Source organism: Gracilinanus agilis, chromosome 1 (assembly GCF_016433145.1).
Source record: "Gracilinanus agilis isolate LMUSP501 chromosome 1, AgileGrace, whole genome shotgun sequence".
In the NCBI taxonomy this organism is placed as follows: domain Eukaryota; kingdom Metazoa; phylum Chordata; class Mammalia; order Didelphimorphia; family Didelphidae; genus Gracilinanus; species Gracilinanus agilis.
Genome location: NC_058130.1, coordinates 184,677,933 through 184,705,916, shown reverse-complemented (window position 1 = coordinate 184,705,916; position 27,984 = coordinate 184,677,933). Strand labels below are relative to the sequence as shown.

The 27,984-nt window shown below is 36.5% G+C and overlaps 1 protein-coding gene across 1 annotated transcript; it reads right to left on the bottom strand.

Moving 5' to 3' along the window:
• Positions 1–21: 21 nt before the first annotated feature.
• Positions 22–27,984, bottom strand: NDE1 (nudE neurodevelopment protein 1). The gene is made up of 9 exons (XM_044659264.1): positions 27,955–27,984; positions 15,279–15,408; positions 14,141–14,294; positions 7,587–7,735; positions 7,219–7,355; positions 5,392–5,571; positions 4,438–4,529; positions 2,846–2,997; positions 22–1,917 (listed from the first exon to the last, which is right to left on the bottom strand). Exons 2-9 carry the CDS (start codon positions 15,362–15,364, stop codon positions 1,824–1,826), a joined length of 1,044 nt encoding a protein of 347 aa, XP_044515199.1. The 5' UTR covers positions 15,365–15,408; positions 27,955–27,984; the 3' UTR covers positions 22–1,823.

Genomic DNA, 27,984 nt, shown 5'->3' with positions numbered 1-27,984 from the left:
AAAGACCAGCTTGCACACACATATCATTAAGAACAAACTTTATTCTGTACACTGACTCAGCCAGATAAGGTAGGTTCAAGAGAAGAAAACTGAGGACGACTCATTTCCATTATAGGAAGTAAAAAGTACCCATTAAAATGATAGCATATTAGCACACCTTTATCAGTGCCATCACCTGAAATAACATGTTTCTAAAAAGGCTACCTGTGTGGAAAGAATTTTTTTCAAAGATAATTCATATACATTTCCTTGGTTAAAAAAACAAGGCTTTAAACCACATGACAAAGAACATATAAAGGCATACCCCATATAATGCTGTTCTCTAATCATTATCATTTTACAATATTAAATCCTTAATAAATTATAACCAAACAGATAATGTCACTAAACCTCATTGTAACATCATTTGACTACCTATTTATAATATTTTTCTATTAAACTTAGCTGACTCCCTGTAAAGTCATTTCACCCAATATAATCCTTTTGTAGAACCAACTGGAGACATTAGCCAGGGTATGCACCTATGTATAATGACATTACATAACTATCTTGGAATTATTGCTTAGTATAAAACAAATTAAAGCATTACCTTCTCTTGACAAAAAAAATTTTTTTTTTTTAGAAAAATAAAGCACTTTTTCTGATACAGGTTAAGAATATTTCTTAGATTAATAAACAACAGTGGAAACATTTCCACTGAATAATTTCAGTAGCAATTAAAGCCATATTCCCAACTCAAAAGATTTTTGATGTCCTCATGAAACAAAGGCTTTTGATTCATCAAGATGAGAATATGCCCCTGAAGTTAGTGTGGTTCCCCCATTCAGGCTGAAGCTACATAACAGGTACTGCAAACAAGCAGTGAGGAATATTGCAGATGCATAGAATCTTCTATGTCTGAAGCATTCTTGAGATCAGCCTTTCCTTGAAGGAAAGAAAATCTTCCAAAACAAGCAAGCTCCATTGGGGGCCTGTTTTAAAGAAAGTCTTGGGTAATACAAATTTGTTTTTGAATAAATCCTGTTTTTTACAGATTACCTGATGGGGGTGACGAGGGAGGGGGGTAACCTGCCTTGATTTGCCTCATGAAACCTGAAAATGAAACCAACACCTGCAAGTAGATTCAGTCAATTGTTACAATTTACTTATAAAATAACCAACTTTTACTGACCTTGGTCAAAATGAAATTTAGCTTGGAACTGGACTAAAAGTCTTAGGATAAAATACCTAAATAACTCAGTAATAGGTTAAAAAGCTCTGGCTAGGTAACAGGAGTAGCCCTGTACCATTTATGCCTTTTTTAAACAAGTATTCCACAGGAATACTTCCTTGTATTCCTAGAAATAACTTAAATGAAACCATCCCTTAATAAGTCTATACGGCACTGGAAGTTCCATTCTGGACAAAATAGATCACTCTCAGTAGTGTATTTTAAATGAATGAGGGCCCTTTGAAAGATGGAGACAGGCATTAGGAGCGGCAGACACATATATGGGGAACTGATAACAAGTAAAACATGCCCTTGGCTATAAAGCCAGTTATGACATCTGAATTGGCCAGGGATTTGGTCACCATTAAGTTAGAGCCATTTTCACAATAAACAAGTGACAGTAAATGACCGGCCTTACCACTGCAGACAGTGGCAACATCAAACTATATTTGGTAAGAAAACTTCTGCCTGCAGGCCAGCTCTCCACATCTTACACTTGGTCCACAATACATGGAGTTAACTACTAGACCTGTTTGTTATTTCATTCAAATTAATTTTAAAAGATTTTCAAACATAACAAAACTAGAACACCAAGGTCTTCAATGCTTGATTCTTAAAGCAGCATCTTGACTACACCCTGGGGTGATGGCAGTGACGGTGATGGAATACTTGATGGAAGCTTTCCAAATTCCAGTCGTTTTCCTAACCTTAAGACAGAACACAAATCAGGTTATTAATACAGTAGGTAATAATTTGTTTACACCAGGACACACAAAATAAGAAGCAGCAGAATCTAAAGGCCAATAATTATGCAACTACTTTCTCCTCTATTGGTGAGATTATATTTGCCTCTGATTAGTGTTTAGGATTAATGAGATGTTTGGGTTCCAAAAATTGTCTAAAAACAGTGATTTCTAACAGTTCAGAAGAAATCTGCAATCTCTCTCACATCATAGTGGCATGACCCAAAAAATTCCCAGTTAGCTTTTGCCTAACAGAGACCACTTAGAAACTTGGCTTAGTCTGAAAAGGTGAACATATTTCCAAATAAACTCCATGAATTCAGAATTTGCTCCTGATAACCTTTGTTAAAAACAAAAACAAAACCATACAAATAAAACAGACTGGGACAGCTAAGTATTTCCATATCTAGTGATTAGGTCTGGTAATCTTATCTGACCCAATTAAATGTCAATTTCTTGAAAAATTTCCTGGAAAAAATAAAAATGCTTTTCTAAGAGACACTGAATGGAATTTGAAGTTAAAAAGACACACAGCAAATTCCTGAACTTAGTTGACATGAGTACTAATGCAGAATTCTCATAATGTTGTTACAATCCAATGCTATGGAATATTAAAATAAGATGAACATCTCATTAGCTATTTGCGCAGACTAGATATTGTTCAAATCAGTTCTCAAGAGAATATACAGAGAAGATAATAATATATATGCTATCAGAGGGTTCTCTTAATTTTTCAGAAAGGTCAATGAGAGATAGAAGAGAGTCACAAAAGAGATTACTAGGGATATGACTACTTGTTGAGCATTGCCCAGCAAGCAGACTTTTTATTTCAAAGGAACCAGTAACTTGTTCCACCTGCCTCTGCAAGGAAACCATAGCAAAAAATACTAACCCTTTCTCTCCCAAAGGCACACTGGTGCTGTTCAGCCGTTTGTCACTGCCATCTCTGGTCTTGATACCTCGCCCTGAGGATGCAACACTTGCTCTGTTTGGGGACTGATCATATACAAAGTTTCGACAGGATGCAAGTTTGGACTCCAATGCCTAAAGAGAAATGTTTTCATCTCTGAGTTACAGACAAGGATGGAAGTCAAGTTAATTACAGAGACCTGATTTTAAAAATTAACTGTTTTCTACAAAATGACGAATCCTAATTGCTCTCTCATTCATTTCTAAGGAAACATGCCATACAACTAGATGTTCAGGAACTCCTGGAGTTGTTGTTTAGGCCTTTAAACATGAGCATAAGTACAAATACAAACTAAATTCCAAATAGGTGTTGGCTTTGCCCCGTGAAAGGAGATGTTGTAAAAAGCAATATAGCTCAAGAGCCTCAGACCTTGGCACAGACATCAGTAGGTGCTGAAACTTTCAACTTTGTTCAATATATTGGAAAGTAGATAACTTTAATGAAATGAGGCTTTTTAAAGAAGGAAACTGAAAGCAACCACAAGAGGAATTAATTCCAACTTTCCATGAAGTCATATATGTGGGTACCGGCTTATATAGAAAATAGGATAAGCTTTGTATTCTGTAGCCTTCAAAGTAGTGTTTTTTATAATTATGAAGATTGCTTACATTAATCTCAGAGTAGAAAAGCTTCCATTGCAGTAAATACCAAACATATACAAGCAAATTTTCTGCCTGACCTTTTAAAATGTTCTCTTTAAGAAATTAAGGGCATGAGAAACAAAGAGAAACAAATATGGCCTCAAAGTAGCTCTCAACTTTCCAGAATTAAGTAAATCTCTAGATATTTTTAAAAAGATAGTTTGGGAAGAATAATCCAGATAGATCCTCTAACATGACATACAGCCACCTTGGGGAAAGGATTATATGTCTTGGTTTGAAAGCACAGAGTTCTAAGTGAAATCTACATTCCAGAATATACATTCATAAATTGAGAGCTGGAAGGAATCAACGACATCAATAGATGCAACATATTCTCACATATGAGGTAAAAAAATTAAAGCTAGACCATTTAAATGACTTTCCTGAGGTTACACAGGTAGGAATGTCAAGAAGGAATAATATAAAGAAGATGAAATTAACCCAGGCTCCTCCTGTTTATGTTACTAACCTTTTCTCTTTAGAAGCTCAATTGTTAAAGTTAAGTAAAAAGAGCATTTATTAAGCACTCACTATGTGCCAAGCACTATGCTTAAGTGTTGGAGATACAAATAAAAGCAAACAAGACAGTCCCTGCCTTCCATGACTTTACATTGAAATGGGGGAAGACAACACACAAAGATCAGTTTTTTTCAATATTAAATCATTCAACCTTTCAAAAGAGATCAGTTTTAAGCAAATACAGACAATACATCAAAGTGTCATGTTCTGCTGCACAAAGAGCCAGTCAAAGATAAAATTCATACAACTCCTTTCTCAATAAATGAACAGATCTCAACCGGAGTGTCACTGATCTGTCTGAATTCAACACATAAAAGAGGCCATACAAAACAAACAAAAGCCATCTAATCTTACCCCCACTTTCCGAAGCAAATCTCCTACAATGTTCAGTGCAGATATCCTGGCAGCGGGCGTGAGAGGAGTGCCCCCGTAAGTGTCGTCTAGGCCTTACAATATGGAGAAGGGGAAGATTCTTAGAAACACTATGCAGCTCCAAGACCCTAGACCAACACATGGCAGAGAAGCATTCTGCCAGATTCTTGTTTGCATTTTCACTATGAATGGCTTCCAATTCAATTATACTACAGTAATACAACAAACATTTTCTATCATCATTCACAACCACATTTTACCACTTTAGGGTTTGTTCTGAGTAACTCTTGTGGTCCTGTACAGTACATGGCAAAAAAATTTTCCCAAGGAAGCCCAGAAAACATACTACAAATTCTAGAATGATCAAGTATTTGTATTAAAAGGACCTGTTAACATTAGATAGTAAATACAAAGCGTTTCACAGCCATCTTTGTGAGTTATCTCAGCAAAATTCTAGAATTCAGGTAATGCTATGTCTATTTATAGATGTAAAATATGATGCACAAGTCAAACTATGAGGCTTGACAGGACCACATAATGTTTTTGTTTTTATGACTTTCCCATTTCTATTTATCAGTTCTTTCTTCAGCAGTGGACATTCACTAGTTATTCTTCAAATATTAATTCTGTTCCTAGGGCCATACAATTTATCAGTGGAATCACTGGAGCTAGAATTCACTTCACTGAATTCTCAACCTGTTACTTAGCCAAGGTTTTTTTAAAAAGCTTCCTGGGTGATGTTTGGAACCCAACCAGCATTTTTACTTCAGTTCTTCTCTAAGGTTGATAACTCAGACATTGGATTGGTGCCATCCATCCATATGTGTCTAAGTACATGTGTACATATATAAAAACAAACCAGGGTAACCACCTTACTCCTCCCTCCTTTTGATCTCTTTTCAAAAAATACTGGAATTTCTCTGGCCATCCCTTTACCTCTCCTGAATGATCCAGGTGTATTTACACTGGCATTGGGTCCTCGGTGTGCTACAGGTGTGGATGGCACAGACATGGTGGCCTGCACAGCAGTGTCAGTCCTCTCTGCTTCCAATGAACTGTGCATAGGAGTCCTGGGTTTCTCCTGTTTCTGCTGCACAGCTAATTCTTGTCTCAAGTCTTTCCAGGATCAGGATACCAAAAAAAAAAAAAAAAAAGAAAATTCTCCTTTCAGTCTAAATTGCTATCATATCTACAGTAGATGTTGACTATAAAAACAAATTGAAGGGATAAATTCTAGAAAGAACCTGGACAGTATTTAGTACAAACAGAGAACCATCCCTCTATCCCTACAAGCCCTTCAAATAACCTAGATCAGTGATGGGCAAACTTTTTAGAGAGGGGGCCAAAGGAAAGGAAATGCTCATCTGTCAGTCTGTTGCTAAGGCAGCTCTTTTGAAGTTTCATTGTATTGTATCCTATTCATTGTATTTGTCAGATTAGGAATAATGTTGCACAGCCAGATAGAACATTTCAGGGGGCCACATCTAGCCCGTGGGCTGTAGTTTGCCCATCACTGGCCTAGATTGTAAATGCCAGGTTCTCCTTCTTCTATACCATTGTTGGGACCTTGGATACTGTAGCAATCCAGGTATACATTAATTGTGATATTATTTTAAGAAGTGCTCAAAAATGACTCGTATTGCTTGTGAGTGAATTCTATAACCCCGAGTTAAACTGAACCTCAACCTTGCCAAATTCCTAGCCCTTCCCTAAGGCTACACTCTGGAAGACTGGTCAGTAATCTCAGGCTCCTTATTTTACCAAAAAACAAGTAATTAGTATCAAGACCTTAGGCCTCATGGATTCCTGATCTAGATATTTGCTCTATCTATTGCTTTAGGTTCCAACAGTCTGTATCTCATGATGTTTACCTCACATCAGACCATTTGGCTCCCCCGTCCCCCCATGTACGATTGTAACCCTAATAAAAGTAGCTATATGACAGTTGAGGAGGAAGCTCTTGACCACCAGAGCTTACTCGCTGTCTGTCTACCTTATGCCAAAACTTTCTGTGTCTGCATGTCTTTATTCTTGCCTTATGTTCTCTTTCCATTAGTCCTTAACCCGTAATCCATTTTCACTCAGTCCTTGGTTCCCCTTTCTGAGTGTCCAACCCACTAGGAATCTTCGTGGAGTCGGTGGACGGCTCCAGATACCCCATCCCACCATTTGGAAAATTCAGAATTCAGGGTTGAACAACATGGTGCCTTGTTCTTCTGAAATCTAATGATTTTACCTCATGTAATGAATTGAAAGTGACGAGATTTTAAACTTGTCTTAATTCCCATTAGGCCACATAGGAGTGTAAGTTGGCAGCTAGGAGCTCCATCAATAGGACAATTCCCCCCATCCTTGCTCCTAATTAATGTCCTTTGAAGTAAAGGATGAGGATGATGAAAGCTTTCTCCTGAAATGGAGACTACTGACTACTGTTACCACAGTGATCAAGCCTTTTGAGACAGAACCTAACATGAGAAAAGAATTTCAGCAGGCTTCATATGGACCATAGTCAAATTCTATGGAAGAATATCTCTTGTTCTCACACAGACAACAGGGTGAGGTTCCTGACCTAAAGCAGTAATATGCAGTCTAACAAGTCTTTGTCTGCATGAGCATTCATTAAGAGAGCAAACTTCAACTTCCCAGCAAAAGGGAGTGTCTGGTTAATGCTGTGGAATGGGGCAGAGAAGTTGGGGAATGAAGTGGATGACTGGCTGAAGCCACTAGGGAAAATTGTGAAATTGCATAAATCTCCACCCTAACCTCTGGCTTCATCTTTCAATCGCTGAACAGATTCCAGGAGATTCTCTTTCTCATCAAGTTCACTCTCTAGAAAGGCATTTCTTTCAATGGCCTGATTCAACCTCTGCTCGAAGTCTTCCAAAGACATGATAGTAGCTCTGTGTTGAGAAAAAAATTACACCATAAGTTCACACTATACAATCCTTTAGAAGACAATATTTTAGCAAGCTTGGCTAAAGAAACTAAGCAAATATCTTTCTTCAAAGAAGTAACAATACTATTATCTTAAATATTCTTTTTTTAAAAATCATTTTGCTTTTCTTTCCTAAAAACAAAAACAAAAAAAAGATTAAAATGTGAAAATCAAGTTATCTGTTTATCCACCTTACCGTTTTGCTCTTTCCAAGTCATCATTTGCTTGTTCTAACTCCCGGATATATTTCTGTAATTGGTCTTTAATTGCTTTGGTCTGTGCAAGGTCATCTTCTAATGCAGAGATCTGTCGGTAACCTTCAGAATGTTGCATTTCAAATTTTTCCTGAGAAATGAAACCAATGCCATTTGAATGATTTAACATTTCTGAAATATTCCATTTGCTTCTCTTCCTTGTAAAAGTTAATTCTACAACTACTACTATGTTGCTTATCCAAATACAATTATTCTAACCTCTCTCAGTCTAACCAATAAATGAAGACAATGCTGACCTATTTCACTAGTTATTTTGATTTGTCTAGATCAAACATTGTTAGCAAGCAAATAAGATATTCTCCTTAATATCTTTTCTATTTCCTTTTTCCAGCATATTCCATTAAAGCATGGGGAATTTAAGACTTTTATTTGACCTCTAGAATACCAAAACTTGGAAAAGTCTTTACCTTTTCACAGTATACTTTAGGTAATCCTTTATAAAAGTAAGACATAGACCTTCCCTGACCTTTCCTTCAATAGTCTTTTCATGTCATATGATATAACAATAAGCTTAGTTAAAATTAGAGACCACTTTACTTTTCTCCTTTTAAAAATTCACAAGATATCTACCCAAACAAAATAAAAAACTTGCTTCTTAATTTTTCTACTTAAAGTCATTTACATATAACCATGATAAGTAATTTGCAGTCATCCTGAAATCACTGTTGAAATGGAAAAACCACCCACTTCTTTTGTGGAAGGACAAAGATTCAATTTAATTTTAGAAATATATCATTCCCCCCACCCCCATCCCCTTTATTCTGTTCTGTTAACAAAGCTGTTTCCAGAAACAAATATGAGTCAGTCTCTGGGAGTGTTTTAAGTGATGTAATGATGAATGGGCCAGAGAGTTGTGGAGAGAGCCATTGTGAAAGAACATCTGAAGAACATACATTGTTCACACTGTGAGGAGAGAAAAGCCATTCGACATCCTTAATGCTTTTGTTCCCTTTGGTGCTCAATTTCCTGGCCAAAGGCAAAGACACAGCTTAACCAATCTCCACTTCAGTAAGTTACCAAACCAGGAAGCACAGGCTAATGTCACTCCCTTATGACAAAGCTGCTCACATTTGAGTTCCCAAAGATTTGATGATATCTTACTTTATTTAATGGGAGATTCTCTAGTCTTTATTCATATATTGGGGAAACAGAGGGTATTGAAGCTGACCTTCCTTCAAACAAATGTCCTGAAATAACACAGTTTTGTAACACACTTCTCCATATACTTACATATTTAAATCTTTTCTCTTTTGAAAGGATGAACATGAAAGAATGTTGCTGAAAGGTTGAGCTTTCATTTTGTGCTAATTATAATAAACTGTCAGCTGATTCAGCTATCAATGGATTCTCTGTTTCTTCCTTTAACAGAGTTTTATATTCAACTTGTGATGAATAAGTCAATTGTCAGGAAATCAGTCTCAGTTGAATGTTTCTATAAGGTGATTTACAAATGAGTATTTGTTGATGGTATTTTAGTATAGAGGTATAAAAAAATTCCAAGTTATTTCCACTTCTCCCTATATTTTCTACTTGTTCTACTTTTAAATGCTGATACATTCTCCAATGTTGACTTTTTGAGATCAGTCTAAGTAATATAGCCTTTTATGCTTGAGTTAATATTTTATTCAGCATCAGTAATTTGGCTCACATCTGGATTATTGCAACAGCCATTTAGTTTTCCTCTTTCAGATGCTTGCTATTTCAAAATATCTAGTATAGCACTATAAGACTCATCTTCCTAAAATGCAGTTTTGGCTCATATTTCTACTCTGCTTAATAACCGACAACAATGATTTCCTGTTGGTTACCTCATCATGTCCAAATTACTTTCTGCTCTAATATCACAGCTTCTCAATCTAATTTGACCAATTGAGATGAGAGATTTGCAAAGTAGGCAGCTGCCTAGAAGGTAGCAAATCCAGTCTAATCCAATAAACATTTATTTATTTAAGTTAATTTTAAAAAAAAGGTTTTTTTCAATTACATGTAGAAACAATTTTAATAATTATCTGACATTTTGTGATTCAAATTCTCTCCCTCACTCCCCCAAAGTGACAAATTGTCTGATATGTTATACAAATGCTGTCATACAATATATATTTCCAGTTTCCTCATGCCAGCTGATAATAATTTAGTCCTTCAGAGATGATCATCACATAATATTACTATTACTGAGTACGATGTTCTCTTGGTTCTGCTCACTTCACTTTGAATCAGTTTTCATATAAATATAAAGCTATGTTAACAGTTCCAGTTTTTTAACTCATTCTGTTCCTTATTTCTTATGGTGCAATAATATAACATTACAACCATCTACCACAACTTGTTCAGTCACTCCCCAATTAATTAAAATACCCTCAGTTTCCAAATCTTTGCCACTACAAAAAGAGCTACAATAAATGTTTTTGTACAAGTAGGTCCTTTTCCCTTAGCTTTGAATTCTTTGGGGTATACCCAAAATGAGGTATTGCTGGGTCAATGTATACAGTTTTATGGCCCTTTGGGTATGGTTCTACATTGTTTTCTAGAATGCTTGTATTATTTCACAGAATTTGTGTCTCGATTTTCCCATATCTCCCACCAATATTTATCATTTTCTTTTTGGTCATATTAGCCAACCTAATAGGCATGAGGTGGTATCTCAAGAATTGTTTAAATTTGTATTTCTTTACTCAATAATGATTTGAAGCATTATTTTATATGACTATTGATAGTTTTAATTTCTTCATCTGAGAACTGTCTGTTCATATACTTTGACTATGTATTAACTGGAGAATGCTTTGTATTCTTATAAAATTTGGCTTAGATCTTTAAATATTTAAGAAAAGGGGCCTTTGTCAGAAAGACTTATTATAAAAATATTTCCCCAGTTTTTTACTTCCCTTCTAATCTTGGTTACATTGATTTTGTTTGTAGAGAAATTCTTAAATTTAACAATCAAATTATCTATTTTATTCCTTATAATATTCTCTGTGTCTTGTCTGATCACAAATTCTTCTCTTATTCATAAGTCTGACCTGTAACTATTCCACATTCCCCTAGTTTGCAACAAATACTAATTAAATAACTATTAGGTGCAAAGCATTGTACTAGGTACTAAAGATATAAAGATAAGAACCCCACCCCCAACAACTTCTTTTCTACTGGAGGACACAATATATAGAGATTAGTACATTCATGGAATTTTAAGAAGAGAGAGAAAACACAAATAAGTAGAGGGATCAATAAAGGCTTCCCTTTGGAGTTGGTATATGAGATGAATCTTTTTTTATTATTATTTTTTCCAAATCAATTATTTATTTATTGGGGTGGGGGGGATTTTTTCCATGGTTACATGATTCATGTTCTTGCTCTCTCTCCTACCTCCCCTGTAGCTGACGCGCATTTTCACTGGTGAGATGAATCTTAATAAAGTTAAGAGATGGAATTAAGAAGGGAATACTTTCCAGACTACAAAAAGTTAAGCTAGAACATAAAGTACATGAATGGGAATAATATGAAATAAAGCCAGAGCAAAAAGAGTAAAAAGGTTATGAATACCAGTTATAGTGGAAAGAGCATGGGAAATGAAGTGAGAGAGCCTGGGTTCGAGTCTCAGTCCTGCCTCTTTTCCCCCATGGGAATTTGGGACTCTCCTCTAATTTTTCTCATCTGTAAAATGTTGCTCTCTGCTTCACTTGTGTTTAGAAAGTCTCAGGAACTTGGTCACAGAACTGGGGAGACCATGTGGTAAGGGGCTAGGCTTGAGAGCCTTCTACCTTCTGAGGACACCTGACTCAAGAAACAGACCTAGTTCCTTAGACTTTTCTCTTGTGTTTTTCTGTTCTAAGTGAAGGTAGTTGCACTTCCTCAACAATGGAAGTTTGAGGAGTCTAGAAGAAACCTTGATGACCTAGTGTTCCAAGCAGGTTAATTCAGTGTCAATATTCTGAAGAGTGTCTTTTGGGACCCCTGCTTCAGCAGATGTAACAAAGACTGGACATGAAAGTGGTGGGACCAATGCAATGTAAGAAATGAGCTAAGATTTGAGCCTACTTTCCCCATCAGTGACTGAAGTAGTAGTGTAGGGAAAGGTATGTCCCAGAAATATTTTTGTACTTTTTTCTTACTATATCTTCAAAGTAAACATTTTTTTGTAAAAGTTAAAAAGTAAAATAAAACGAGGAGTTTAGACTTAGTGACCTGAGGTCCCTTCCAACTCTAAAACTGTAAACAAGAAGTTGTATTTTTTTCCTAAGGGTAGAGGGAGCCACCAAACTTTCTTGAGCAGGGGTGTGACACTGTCAAATTGGTGCTTTATGAAGACAATTTCAACAACTGTATGGAGCATGGACTGGAGTTGGGAAAACTAGAAACAGGAAGGCTAATTAGGAAGCTGTTGCAATAGTCCAAGTGAGAGAGAATAAGAACTGTATGAGTGGAGAGGAGAGAATGGAAACAACAGAAGTTATGAATATAAAACTGACAAGATTTGGCACCTAATTTGTATGGAGGGGCAAGGGAGAGGGCAGACTTAAGGATGATTCCATGGCTACAAATCCAAATTACTAGAAGGACAGTGATCCCCTAAACAAAAAAGGTTAGTTTGGAAGAGAGGTAGATTTAGTTATTGATGAGGCAAGAAAGAAGAAACAAAGGAAATGGATATGCAGATTTAAGAGTTATCTATTTGTACAGAGATCACTTTTCCCATGAGGACTGATGAGATAGACCATCCAACAAAAGTGGAGAAACAGAAAATGGGACCCAGAACAGAAAAGCCCTAAAACATGATTAGGAGACAAGATATTGATAAAGACCACAAGGTATACTGAGAAACAGCAGGCACAAAAGTAGGAGAAAAAGCAAGCACCTGGGGTCATGAAAGCAGGAGGAAAGACAGAATACCTAAGACAGTCAAATGTTTCAGAAAGGCCAAGAAGGATGAAGACCAGATCTACCTGTTAAAATATGATGAAGTTTCAATTGAGTGGTAAGAGGTTTTAAGCCAGACTGCAAATGAATTGAGAATTAAACAAAAGGAGAATAAATAGAGAAAAACAAGTATAAATGGCCTTTTTTTGGTGGTTAGCTATAAAAAAGAGGAGAGCTATGTTCATAGTTTGAAAGAACGGTAAGATCAAATAATGGGTTTTTTAAAATAGTAACAGGAGCTAGCACTTATATGGCACTTTCAGGTTTGTACTAAGGATTTCACATAAATTATTTCATTTGATACTTATGATAATCCTGTGAGGTATGTGCTAGTATTACCTCTATTTTACAGATGAGGAAAATAAGGCTGAGGAACAAGTTACTTTCCAAGAGTCACATAGGTGAGACAGGATTTAAACTCAAATCTTTCTAAGTCCAACACTTTCTATAGTTTTTGCCCTAGTTGAGCCAGGTACTAAACTCCTTAAGAAAGAAGGGAGAATAACATGACAGTTAGCCATTAACTAAAACCAGAAACTAGAAGGATAATACAGAAGATGAATAGATCCACAAAGGAATAGTAGTATCAGAGGGAGGGTCTGAAAGTGGCAGTAAGGAGCAAATTCTTCTTGTAATGAACTACTCTTCCTCCTGACCAGAGGGAAAGGTATACCCACTACTAAAGAGGGTGTCTGGGATTGTAGTATCTTTTAAGGAGAGTCAAGTGTCTTTTGAGATAAAAGGTGTCTAAAAGAAAGGATTCCAACTCAAAGAAAAGTATGTCTATAGTAAAATCTAAGCCATTCCATAGGATGGATAATAGAACAGCATAGAGACTAGAGAAAGGGAAAAGCGCTGAGGAAGAGAATGAAGGATCAGAGAGAATAAGTAGAAGAAAGATGTTTTGAATAGGTAAACTAAGGACTTTTGAATTAGGAGGGAGTTTGCTAGCCATAGGCCAGGCAAGTTCCAAAGAACACTATTCAATATTACTTTTTATAAATGTACATTATTCTTCAAGCTAAAAGTTCTGCTCTCCAGGACATATACACATTTATTTTGGAGTAAATTAAATTGCATGTGCAGACAGTTCAAAGTCTCAGGTGGAAAGTAACAAGTAAGGGTATAATTTTCTGATGGTGAAGGAGTCAGCTATCTAGGGCACACAGTCTCCAAGCCCTAGCTACCCATATCCTATCTTCACCCAAAACATATGCTCTGTTTCAGGGAGATCAAGATCTTTATATCTCCAGTATCCACCAAGCTTCTTCTTACTAGGTGTCTTTGTGCACTTAAAATACTTTCCTTGAAAGAGATTTCAGTTTTCTCTTTTTTTAACTGATGCTTCTTTTTGTTTTCTTCCAAGATTCACCACCCAACAGAACCCTCCCTTGTAACAAAGAAATGTTAAGAAAAGCAAACCAACCCACTGGCCATAACTGACAACATGGGACTCCAGCTTATTCCACCTCTGGCTGTGGATAGGGAGGACTACTTCACCTACAATCCTCTGAAATATCAATTGGTGCCTCAATGAAACCTATGGTCAGATCCTTCTTACCTTAATTGTTTCGAGCTCCATGCGAAGGCGGTTATTTTCTGACAAAAGATCCCGATTCCTGGTTTCAATCTGTTGCAACTGGGTCTCCAGCTCAGCTTCATATTCTCGACTTCCTTCTTGGAATTCACGCAATTCCTCTTGTGTATTTTCTGCCCTAAAAGAGAATTCCCAACAACCAACTTATATGCAGATGCCCAGAACTCTGTTGAATAATCTAGTATCTTCATCTTTTATTCTTCCTTATTTCTCTAACCTCTTGTCCAAGATACCTGAAATCTAGGAGATGACATAATATCAAATCTAAAAATGTCTTTAAGTGAGCAGAAGAGAATCATAATTTACAGAATAAAACTTTTTGTAGAAGGCTCCCAGGATTATAAACTCATCAGATGAAATCTGAACCCAGGTCCTATGTCTTGAGAGCCAATGGACTTTTCTTGTATCAGACTGCCTCAGGTCATATAAGATAATGAGAAACCATTAAAATAAACAAAACAACAAAAACCAGAGCCAGAGACTACCAAAGAAATAAAATCCTAAATATCCTTTTTTCCCCCTTAGAAAGATTTGCTTTTCAGAAAACATAAGAGCTGACATTTGATAGTCCTTTATGGTTTACAAAATACATTATTTTATCATCAAAAGAGCCATGTGAGGTAGGTACTCATCAAGAAACTGGGACACAGAGACACTAAGCAACTTGCTCAATCAAGGTTACAGAACAACTAAATGGCAAGGACAGGATTTAAACCCTGGTCTTCTCACACCAAATTTTGGGCTCTTTTTAATATACTAAGTATGCTTATGACATAATACTAAGGATAGCTCATTTTCACTATTTTCAGAATTTATGGGATATTAAATGTAGCAGTTAAAGAATCAAGAATGACAGACTTAGAGCTGGAAGGAACTTTAGGGATCAAAGTCCAATCTCATTCATTCTAAAGATGAAGAAAGTGAGGACTAGAAAAGTTAATGACTTGCTCAGGCTCAGACAACTAGTACTTCTCTGAGGCAGTATTTGAACACAGGTCTTCTTGACTCCCAGTCCAGCACTCTATCCACTATGCCAGTATACAAGGATTTAAGATGGTAGAGACATAATGTTATAGGATCAATGGAAAGTTGAATAACTTACCGCTGTTTATACTGGATAGCTAAGTCTTTCCAGTAGCTAGTTTCTTCTTCCTCAGAGCTGAAAGTCTTCCTACCCAAGTCCTCCATGGTAAGAATATGAGATGAGATCTATTATTTTCAAGGCATACTACCTATAAAAAAAAGAGATTTTCAACAACATTTTGACACATAATCTGTAGTCCAAAAGTCCTAACTAAATGAAGCTAGGGAAAGAATACTTATTTTTATTGTTTATTTAATTTTTCATTTTAATAACAAATTTCCACGTTTCCCAAAATTATGATCCAGTCTCCCTCCTTTCTTCCATCTCCCCTCCCTGAGCTGACAAGCAATTCCATCTGGGTTATACAAGTATTATCATGCAGGACATAAGGGAAATAATATTTAAAGTAAGACAAAACAAAATCTAGCAATCACCAGGATATTCAGGGCATACAAAATATTAATATTTTCATTATAGGAGCTAATATTTCTAACTTCTATTAATGGTTAACAAGTTGGGTTTTGCTAGGGTAATATTTTCTGTTAGCATTTCTCTTTTCAATGCAATTATTTGCTGTTTCTCTTCATTTCAGGCTCTACATATTCACATCTTTGTCACTTATTTCCCTCTCCCCTCCCACATTTGAGGAGGGAATATATTTTGTATCTCCTCCACAGTTTCCCCTCTCTTACTAGCAGCCTTTCTGAAATCTAAGTTTTGTTTAAAAATGTAAAAAAATAGTGACTGACCCTATTTGATGGAAAATAAAGAAAGTTTTTAAAATATTCATTTATACCTGAGCTGTGGTGAGTGGAAGTAAGGCAGATTAGATTATTTGTATCAGCTATTAATAGTCCTCAGTTTGCCTTAGAGTGGCAAAAGTGGCCACCAAGTCAAGTGACAAACTTACTTTGTAAGCACTGTATTGGGAGCTAGGGAAACAAGTGCAAAGAATGAAACAATGCTCTACTCTCCACCAGCTTACATTCTAATGGAGACAAGAAGTACAGATATAAATATAAAGTGGCAATACAAATATGTATAAAGGAGTTAAATACAAGAAATTTTGGTAGGTTACTAGCAGTTGGAATCAGGATATGGTTGAGGAAAAAAAGATGGCATTTAAGGGGCTTCATAAAGGAAGACAGAGAATCTCTGAGGTGGAAGTAAGGATGGAATATATTTCAAGCATGTGGGATGATATGGACAAAGGCACCAAGCAAGGAGATATAGGGTTGTATGTGAGGAATAAGGAGGTGGCTATTTTAGCTAAAATACAGAGTTTAAATCGAATATAATGGACTTTTCTACTAGCAGCAATGCAGTGATCCAGGACAACTATGAGGGATCTATGAGAAAGAACAGTATCCACATTCAGAGTAAGAACTATGGGAGTAGAAACACAGAAGAAAAACAATTGCTTGAACACATGGGTTGATGCAGACATGATTTGGGATGCAGACTCTAAACAACCATCTCAGTACAACTAACAATAATACGGAAATAGGTCTTGATCAATGATACATGTAAAACCCAGCAGAATTGCTCGTTGACTACGGGGAAGGTAGTGGTGGGGATTTGGGGGGGAAGGAGGGAAGAATATGAATCATGTAACCATGAAAAAATATTCAAAAAATAATAAAATAAAATAAAATGCAGAGTTTATGAAGAGAAAGATAGGCTGGAATATTTTATCCAAAACCTCAAACTTAGTTTTTATATATTTTAAGAACAACATTTCATAACTAATTTCTTTTGTAATCTCAGTGTTTTATTATATGCATTTAAAAAACATTAGTCTGACAACGAATCCAGAAATTGCACCAAGCTGCCAAAGGGGGTATATGACACAAGAAAAATTTGAGAGGAGACACAAAGATCTGTGCTTATGGAAAATTTGGTAGTAGGGGTACAAAATGTGCTAGAGTGGTGAGAGATGAAGTAGAGAAACTTTTGGAAGCTGTTGGAATAATCAAGGTAAAAAAGGCCTTAATTAAAGTGGCAGCTGTGTGAATGAAGAGAAGGGGCAGAAATAGCAAGATCTGGCAAATGGCTGGATTTTTGGAGTAAGGGATAGTGAAAAGTACATGCTAATACTAAAGTTAGAAACTTAAGACACTGGAGGGATGGTAGTGCCTTCAACCAAAATAGGAAGGTTTGGAGGAAGGGAGGATTAGGAGGAAAGATAAGAGTTCAATTTTGAAGATGTGGAGTTTAGAATGTCTCCTAGATATTTAATCTGAAGTGGCAAATAGTCAAATGGTGATGTGTGCTGAAGCTCAAGGGAAAGACTAGGGCTAGATATATAGAGCTACAACTCATTCACATAGATATGATAGCTAAGTTCATGGGAGCTGAAGAAGTTTACTGAGAAAGTATAGAAGTGGGGAAGAAAAGAAGGCCTAGGCTAGAATGCTGAAGGATACTCAGGAGTCACAGGGTATAATAAAGTAAAAATTAATACTGAATTTGTATTTTATAATTGACTTTATTCTGTAACCACATTCTATATAACAAACTCAAGCCTCTTTGTCTCTGAGTATGGAAGCACTAGTTCAAAAATTCAGCCTCTCAAAGTTAGATGCAAAAGGTTTAAACTTTTCTATAATCACTGTTAAAGAAAAACTCTGTTCTTACAGGTTTAATACTCTCATAAAATATTCTCATTTTCTAGGAACTGTAATCTCAGGATCACCTGCAAGGTTTGTGTGATATCTTTGAGAAGCTAACTAATTAATCTTGTTCTATCTTTAGCCTCATCCTTGTCAATTAAAAAGGTAGTCTTATTTAATACCTAAGTGACAGTGAATCTATATTGCTGGGTCCCTATCAATAATCTTGATATGCAACTGAATTCCTTAGGAACAGAGAGAAATGGTCTTCATCCCATGTGTATTATGCCTTCTTTCTTTTATGTAACCAATCATGATCCCTTAACCTCATGGCATTACCAGTTCCATAACCAAAGGAATTTCTGTTCTGGCCTTTGTTCGAAACGTCTAAAAATAAATTGCATCTTCAATTCTGGGTCTTTGGCTGGAAACTGAGGCAAGCCATTAGCCTATTTTTTATTGGTTGGTGGTGCCCCCACTAGTAAACCATAATATTGCTCAGAAAAATGTCTCAGTTTATACCCTTTTGTTAAATTTGCATCAATACTAATAATGAGCTAGCAAAGGAGACTGAGAAGAAATAGGGGAATAAGCAGGAGACAGAGGTATCATGAAGTCAGAGAAGATAGTATACAGGAGTGTAGTCACCACTGTCAAACATTAGCAAATAGATTAAAAAAGAATGAAGACTAAAAAAAGAGTTGACTATTTAGAAACCATTAATAATTCTGGAGAAAAGTTTCAATTGAGTGAAAATATTCTTTTCAGTGAATACAATATTCTCAATACTTAAAAAAACTAGTTTGTTTTTATTTGGGGAGGAAAAGCAGAGAGAGATGATATAAATTAAAGGAATAAACAATCAAATATGCTTATCAGCCTCATCTCCTCCCATTCCTTGTTTATAGTATAAGTTCTATTCTTAGGCCATCAATTTCTATCAAAACTTCTCTAGTTTACACTGGATCTAGTTTATCAGATCTATGAGGAACCAGGTCACATCAACTCAACCCAAGGCAAACTTTATTGTGCCCAAACAGTGCTCAAAAATTTCAGTATGGAGGACTGACTAAATTGGCAATCTCACTGAATTTGGGAATTTCTGGATCAAGAAATTCCCCCTATCACTGTGAATGGTATGGCATCATTTCTACAATTTAGTCTAAGAAAGCTGCTTGGAGGACTGCTAGTATTGCTGATCCAAAATATTATATAATTTAAAATATTGGCAGAAATAAAGGAAGCACTGAACAATGGGAAGAATATTCTTTGTTCGCACAACAGATTTAGGAGTTGAAATGGACCCTAAAGGCCAAATAATACAACCAAATAAAATCCACAGACACAATAACTCTCTACAATATATCTGACAAGATGTTGTATAAAGATTTTTAGTAAATGGCATCCACTAACTCCTGAGCATCCTATCCCACTCTGGAGGATTTAATTCTTAAGAAGCCTATTCTTCTGTCAACCTAAATCTGCCACTGTTACTTCTATCCACTGCTACTAGTTTTGTTCTTTAGGACTGAGCGGAGCAAGTCTCTCCATATCTTAGCTTGTTAAATACTAGAAGATGGCTATCATAACTCCAAGTTTTTACTTCTCCAGGCTAACTGTGCCAGTTCCTTTAACAGAGTCCCATAGGGTATGAACTTGAGGCCTTTCACCATCCTCATTACCCTCTTCTGAAAACTTGATAGCTTACCAATGTTTTTCCTAAAATGTGGCCAGACTAAGACATAGTAGAAAAAGGTTATCACCTTCCTAATCTTGAACACCAAATTTTTTGACTGCCAAATCATATTGTTGACTTATATTTGGCTTTCAGTCTACTAAAATTTCCAGATCTAATTTTTTGATACCTATTAAATAAGTCAGGCCCAACATTCTAGCCTGTTCAAGATCTTTTTGGATCCTGATTGTTATTCAGCAAGTTTTGATATTTGATAAACATGCCTTCTATGCTTCCATCCAAGTCATCAATAAAAATGTAAAAACACAGGACTCTTGGAGTGGTTAAAGTGACTGGCCCTAGATGTAACGAGTAATGAGCAGAGTTGAGATTCAAGCACAGGTCCTCAGATTCTAAAGCCATTGCTCTAAAAGTGAATCATTAATAAATGTGTTTTGGGGTCCAGGCATTGAACCACTCCTGAATCTCTCTCAATTGTACTATCAGCTAGCCCACATCTCTCTCTTTTCCATAAGAGATGCTTTATCAAATATAAAATACAGATAAATGATATTTCTACAGCATTCATCTGAGCTACTCATCTAATAACCCTGCAAAAAGGAAGTGGAAACTCATCTGGTATGACCTGTTCTGGATGAATCTATGTAACCTCCCTATGATCACAGCTTCTTCTTCTGCATGTTTCATCATCATATTTTAAATACATTTTGGAATTTTGCCAGGAATCAAAGACAAGCTCATTAGCCTACAGTTTGAAGACTGTTCACTTTCTTCTTAAAAACAGAGATGTTTTTCCCTCCCCAGTTCTGGGGTACCTTTACTATAATTCATGATGCTTTGAAGATCACTACCAATGGACCTAGTTACTTGAAGTAACTGAGAGTAAGTAACTAAGGGCTCTTACTATCTCCCTAACTTATCTTGAGTTTCAAATCCCCTTTAGCCATATTTGTTCTATCCTTTCCAGTCCAAAGATCATTTTCTCTGGCAAAGAAAAGTAAAACAAGGGTTGCATAATTCTGCCTTTTTCTCAGTCACTTTATAGAGGATAAACTTTCAAATATATAAAGCAACAATTACCAATATCGTTTGGTATTAAACAAAAAAAAGTAGATAATAATATAGATTCCAGAAATAGAACCAAATGTAAACAAAGTGTGTTTGGTATTTGATAAAAAGTACATATATTAAGCATTAGCAAAAAGATTCACTGTTCAAAATACTGAGAAAACGGATACAAATATAGTGAAAAACAAACAGATTCTTAAACTATGTATCACAGCATATCCCAGTCAGAACAATGAAGTAAATATACATTAGACTGAACCATAAAAATTTATCTTGACTGTGGAAGTAGGATAACATCTCTTGAACAAATGGAATAAATTGGAGCAGCCAGGTGGCACAGTGGATAGAAAGCCTGGTTTGGAGTTGGAGGAACCTGGGTTCAAATTTGACCTCAGACACTTCCTAGCTGTGTGACCCTAGGCAAGTACTTAAACTATTTGCCTAGCTTTTGCCTTTCCATCTTTAAGAGTTGTTACTGAGACAGAAAGTAAAGGTTTTTAAAAATTGAAATAAATTACTGAAGACAACAGATGTATTTGCTTATTTAAAACTTTAATTATGTACAATGAAAACCATAGGCAAGTTAGATAAGTATACATTAATTTTTCCCAACTTTGCAGCAAAACTATCAGATAAAATTCTGGCATACAGAATTTATAATAATGTGACATATGTAAAACTGGTATAGCAGCTAATCTCCAATGAATCACCTAGTCAAAGGTTATGAATAGACAATAAAAAAGGAAATACTAATCACAAAGAATCACTAAAAACAATTCAAACTCAATAATAATCAATAATAATCTTCAATAACAATAAAAAATGAAAGTGAATAAAACCTAGGGTTCATCAGACTGCCATGGGAAAAAAGAAAATAATGTTTACTGGTTATGGGGAAATAGGTAGCCTTACAACTCCTGGTGAGTGGTATAGAAAACTGATGCAATTTTTTAAAGGAGCAACCAAGAAACAAATAGCAAAAATTACAAAACTCTGACCAATCCTACCATGAGAGATATACTCCAAGGATGTCATTTTTAAAAAGAAGAAAAAAAGAGCCTTCTGTAAAACGGTTATTTGTCATGAAAACCGACAAAAATAAGCTTAGGTACACCTGAATGGAATGGACTACTCTGCAACAATGCCATTAAAACTACAATTATGAAGAATAAAGGAAATATGGAAAAATATATAAGCCACAATACAAATCAAAGAAAGAACTAGAAACATATTCACTAACTTTTGTATGTATATTTTTGTGATTGGATAATCAAAAATAATTTTAAAATACAACACATAGAGGTCACTGATAAGTGGTTATTTGTAATAAAGTATATGCTACTCTCACAAATCAGTTGGAATCAGCTTTTTAAAGTTTAGATTCATTTTTAAAAAGTAAAACAAATATATGAAAAAGAACTAAGTAGAATAAAATAAATGGCTAAGGATGGGGGAAATCTCCATTCTGTGCCTAATTCACATCTGTAAATAAACATGCACTTTAGTTGAGAACTGATAAGAAAGGGCTAGTAATTAAAGGCCATGAGGTACATAAAACTGAACTATTATGATAAAGTAAGTTTCAGAAAAGGGTTTCCATTTCAGGAGATGCCATCAGTCTCAACAAAGGAAAATGTAAAAGTAGATCCTTAAAGTTAAGGGTAAAACCTTTCTCTCCAATGTTCCATATCCTTATGGATTGGAGAAAGGACAAAATCTAGGGGTTTCCAGGGCAAAAATCCTACCATGGGGTGAGGTCCTACTTACAGTCAGACTTACATAAAATATAGTAATAGACTTTGGGATCTGGTAAGCAGAATCATGAGACTTTCTTACAAAACACAATGCCTTGCATGGGGTACGTGTAAATGTATCAGCTGAGTTACTATCAGTTAGCACAATTATTTAAATCTAAAGTTGAAAATGAAAATGGTTAAGAATGAAATTACAAATCAACTGTTGTCATCTTAAAAACTGACCTGTGGGAAAACTACACAATGCTACAGCAAGAAGGCCAACAACAGTCCAACTTTCTTAATAAATAACTATCTTAACAATTTAAAATTTTGTTCCTTGAAAATAGCATAGAATGTAATGACATGCAACATTATTTGTCCTGACGCAAACAAACTCAATAAAGGTCAAAGGCTTGCTTCTCTAACATGCTTTATTTATCTCTTTATAGCATTATTTAGTAATGTAAAACAAAAAAAGTTTACACAATAAAAAAGTTCAGAGTTCTTTTCCACAAATTAAAATAAAAAGATAAAATTGCCTTAATCTTTAAGAAAGTTCTTAAGCCCAATTTCCTTTATACATCCCAGTATTACTAGACTGGCTATAAACTTCTTCCTTCTGTCCCAAGCAGCCAGAAATGTACTTAATCCAATCTTATTATCTTGAGTCATTTCCCTTGGATCATAGGATCAGCGACTTAAGAGCCGAAAAAGACTTGTCTGTGATCCTACAGCAGACTACAGAGGGAGATTTCTAGTTCTGTTTTAAATGCTATTAAATTGCTAATTTCACCAAAAGATATATTAAACCTGGAAGGTAATCATATAAATACCTCATGCACCTCTGCTTTGACATAGAGAAAGATAATTACTTTTTTTTTTAAACCCTTACCTTCTGTCTTAGTATCAACATCAGTTCCAAGGCAGAAGAGAGGTAAGGGGTTGGCAATTGGGGATTAGTGACTTGCCCCAAATCACACAGCTATAAGTATTTGAGGCCATGGACCAGCCCTCTATCCACTGATCCACCTAGCTGCCCCCACTGTCTTTTTGGTTTTTTAAATCTTTACCTTCTGTCTTAGAATCAAAATTGGTTCCAAAGCAGAAGGGAGGTAAGGGGTAGGTAATGGGGGTTAAGTGACTTGCCCAGGTCACATAGTCAGGAAGTGTCCATGGCCATATTTGAACCCGGGACCTCCCATCTCTAGGTCTGGCTCTTAATTCACTGAACCACCTACTTGCCTTATCCCATTGCCTTTTCATATACAAAAAGTCAACCTGCCAGAAAACCAAGCTTAAGAGCAAAGAGGGTGAACTTTTGATTTTAGAAATCTTTCTGGAAAAAGTAGATATTCTAAGGCTGGACTTTCCTCCAATTATTTATGTTCTTCGAATCAAAACTTCCAGTTTTCACATAATTTTCACTTAGGTTATATCATTCCAGAACCACTAGAAGGGACATGAAAAACCATACAGTTGAATCTACTCATTCACTCCATAGCTGAGGCCCAGAAAAGTTTAGGGACTTGTCCAAAGTTACACAGAATTAGTATAGCAGAGCAAAAGATAGAATCCAAGTCTTCAGATTTTAAGCTCAGTCTTATTTTCCAACTAAATGATGCTATCACATTAAATGTGTTCTCAGAAAACATGCTTGAGCAATTCCAGGTAGCTAGTGAGAAAAAGTATCTGCATACAAAATGCATCACATATTTGCCACAACATGCAAGTAACAGAGGACTGTTCTAATAAAATTAGGACTAATTCTACCAAAGTATTTTATGCCAAAAAAGCAATTATGTATTCCTCATACAAAAATCTGTTTTTGCATACAGAAAGATTTCTACTTATTATGTTATAAGCATTAATTAAACCTCCTAGAAAACAGAACTTAAAAACAAATTCAGAGTGCATCTCTGATTTCAAAACACTAGAAAAAGCAGAACAAGTTACAAATTTTCAAGTTTCCTGTTAGTACAGAATGTGAGCATAGAGAGTCCCCAACAATACAAAACTATGTAAGCCGCAGGAACTGATGTCACCCTCTCTTTCCTCCATATTCTCCCTCCCTAACCCATCATACACAGCTTCTGATGAAAACAAATGGGGAAGGGAGCAGGGAAGAAAAGACTGGTAAAGAAGTTACTGTCATATTCCATAGCATTAAATTTATAATGTAAAAATATATATTAAATATTAGATACTAAATATTAAAAATGTAAAATATAATGTAAAATGTAAAATAATATAAAAATATGTAAGCTTTTGTATTGTAGACATGACATCAGTGGGTTCAGAGCAAGTGTACCTCCTTAGGTTTTTTTTTTTTTTTTTAAACCCTTACCTTCCGTCTTGGAGTCAATACTGAGTATTGGCTCCAAGGCAGAAGAGTGGTAAGGGTAGGCAATGGGGGTCAAGTGACTTGCCCAGGGTCACACAGCTGAGAAGTGTCTGAGGCCAGATCTGAACCTAGGACCTCCCGTCTCTAGGCCTGGCTCTCAATCCACTGAGCTACCCAGCTGCCCCCCCTCCTTAGGTTTTGATTTAATGTCTATGTTCTTTAAAGCTGTACAAAAAAAATCTATAATATGTAGATACATAAAGAAGGATATATACTTTTCTCAACATGGGGGACTCCCAGTGTGGGAATGCCTTAGTTATTAAGTCCTAAGGAATAGGATAAGGTACACGGAAGACAAAAGACTTAGCCAGGGTCACATAGGTCATGTCAAAAGCAAGATTTTATTTCTCCTGGTTCCCAGACTAGCATTCTATCAACTATACCAGGTGCCTCTATCATACTATGAATAATCTTACAAGGAATAAGACTGAAATATAAGCTCAGACTCAATGAAGCAATATAAAACTTTCAAAGTCTTAAAAATAACCTCCTGAAAGAATGAACTGGGTTAAAGGAATTGTTCTCTAAAATAGGAATGGCTTTCTGCCACGTTAGGGGCTTCAAAATTTCCTAAGCACAATTTATTTCTACCCAATCTTAAATGCAAGAGGTAAAACCTGATCTGGAAAATGGTTAGGCATGAAACAAGAGTCTTTCCTTTAGAGGGAGCTAGGTGGAGTGGTGAATACAATATCAGGACTGGAATTGGAAGACCTGTTGATCAAATAAGATCTTAGAAACCCTAAGTGACCCTGGGCAAGTCACTTAACTTCTGTTAGCTTCAATTTTCTCAACTGTAAAATGAGGAGTATATAACACCACCTACCTCCCAGGGTTGCTGTGAGGATTAAATGAGATGTTTGAGGAAACTGCTGAACACATTGGAGGCAGCTATATAGTTCAGGAGATAAGAGTGCTGGGCCTAGAGTCAGGAGGACCTGGGATCTAAATCCAGCCTCAGACACTCAGGAGTTATGTGACTTTGGGAAAATCATTTAACCTGTTTGCCTCAAATGGCAAGGCAAAAAAAGAAAGTAGCAAATAACTTTTTTTTTTCCTTGCCAAGAAAATCCAATGGCCAGTATTCAAATAAATAATATTCAAATCAAAGAGTCAGGCACCACTGAATAATAACAAGTAGTGCAGTGTCTGGCACACAGCAGGCAATCAATGCTTGTTTCCTCCAATTCTTCTTTTGGTTATTTGTAATTTTGATTCTTCAGTGATCATGGTGCTCCATGACTCACAAACATAAGCAGAGAAAATCTATACTAAAACAATGGGCTTCTGCTGCAATGAACTTTTCAGTTTTCCATCTGCAGTCCATGTCCAAGAGATATGCAAGATATGTGTGCTTTTATATACATATATATACAAACAAACATATATATATATATATATATATCTCAATCAAAGAAAATATTGGGTTCTCAACAAGGTTATCCATCCAGCTGCATATCACTGTCTACATATCACTCCATACATTTTTCATTCACTTTGTTTTATCACTTTGAATGTATGTGTAGATGTGAAGTTCGTAAGGACTTATGTACTGGGGCTGAATGCAATTAATGCACTTTAGAACAAGGCTGATGATGATGGGCATAATAGATGGAAAACATATTATCAACGATGACATGCTAGCAAGAAGGGGGAATATGTATGATCAGAAAAGGAGGTGGGCTAGTCATGTATTAAGAATGAGAAACAACAGATGAACAGCTACAATGGTAACCTCAGAGAGTACAAGAATCACAGGGAGAAATCTAGCACATTGATTGGATGCTCTATAAAAGATTTATGAAAAGCCACAGGCAAGAAAATGAAAAGGAATAATGAACAAATCATCTTCAGGGATACAGATGGATAGGAGAGAGGACCCACACCAAGGAAATCTCATCAATGAACCAAATAACAGCAAATGATGTAGGGGTCAGTTTGAAATCAGGAATCCTTGAAAGCATCCTCCTCATGCACTATAAAATCGTCCATATGAGCTACAGCAAAGACAGTGACAAACTCCAATCCAACAAAACTCCACAAAAGGCCACTTTTAAAAGATACTTTTTAAGAAGGACACTTTAAAAAGAAACCAAAAGGATTATCAGGCTATAAAGGCAGCCCCCAACTTTGTGTAAAACCTGGGCAAGGGGGCAGAGGAAGTTCAAAATTAAAGTAGCATTTATCTCTAGATCAAGGTTTCTCAACCTCGGAAAGCATCCAATGGATATATCTAGGGGAAAGGGGAGTCCATGAACTTGGACACTGAGAGGGTGGGATACATATTTATTTAAATAAAATTAGTTTCCTTTGGTGTCCTATGTATTTTATTTTCTGCATTTAAAAATATCATTCTGAGAAGGGGTCCACAGTCCTCACAAGAATGCCAAAGAGATCCAAGACACACAAAAAGGGGTTAAGAACCCTTGTTGCCAAGACCATTAATTAGCCTCCCAAAAAGGATATAAAAGTGTTGGAGGGGTTTCCCATGACCCCCAGAAAAGCGGCAAGGTGCAGTCCTGAAATTCAAGCTGTAGACGAGTTTATTTTCATCTATCCAGCACCACCCAAAACTGCTGTCTGGGGAAATCTGAAACTGCCTGCAGCAGAAACAAGAGGAAGGGGAGGGAGTGGGAGGTGGGGCTGGGGGAGGGAGTCACGGGGAGGAGGGAAGAAGGAAGGAGAGGGCTGACTCGTGCTCCCCAAAAGAGACTGGGTTCCAGGAGAAAAAGGAGGCCGGAAAGTGGGGGTCCTTCCCCCGTCATGGGACCCAGGAGGTAGGAGGGAAGAGCTGGAAAAGAGCTGGAGGCGGAACAAGGGTGGGGAAGAAGGGGAGCGTGCAGCCCAGGGATGGAAGGGCAAAGTGGGGCGGGGGTGCACAGGGAGTTTGGAAAGCGAGGAGAGAAGTTAGAAGTCCGAAGCCTGGGACCTCAAGTTTGGGAGAAAGAGACGGGACTTGGGAAGAGAGAAAGGGCCAGGACACCAACTTTGGTCGGCGGGCACCAAGAAGACGACCCAGCAAAGGCCGACGGTAGCAGCTAGAAATCCGCGGCTGTTCCCAGTACCGTTCGGCCAACTTTCGCGCTCCTTCCTCAGACCGGACGGCTTCCTCCGATACACACCCCGCCCTGGAGTCGAAGTTAGACTCCTTCCCACTCCCGTTGCCAACCGCTGCACTTACCCGGGATCCGAGCGGCGGAGGACTCGGCGG

What these genes read in the sequence shown, in the direction of transcription:
- NDE1 (XM_044659264.1), bottom strand. Translation starts at nt 15,364, where the DNA reads ATGGAGGACTTGGGTAGGAAGACTTTCAGCTCTGAGGAAGAAGAAACT. An exon ending in TGGAGCTCGAAACAATTAAG is followed by an intron (nt 7,736 to 14,140) that starts GTAAGAAGGATC and finishes TTCATTTCTCAG; the next exon opens with GAAAAATTTGAAATGCAACA. An exon ending in ATTTGCTTCGGAAAGTGGGG is followed by an intron (nt 2,998 to 4,437) that starts GTAAGATTAGAT and finishes ATTTCTCTTTAG; the next exon opens with GCATTGGAGTCCAAACTTGC.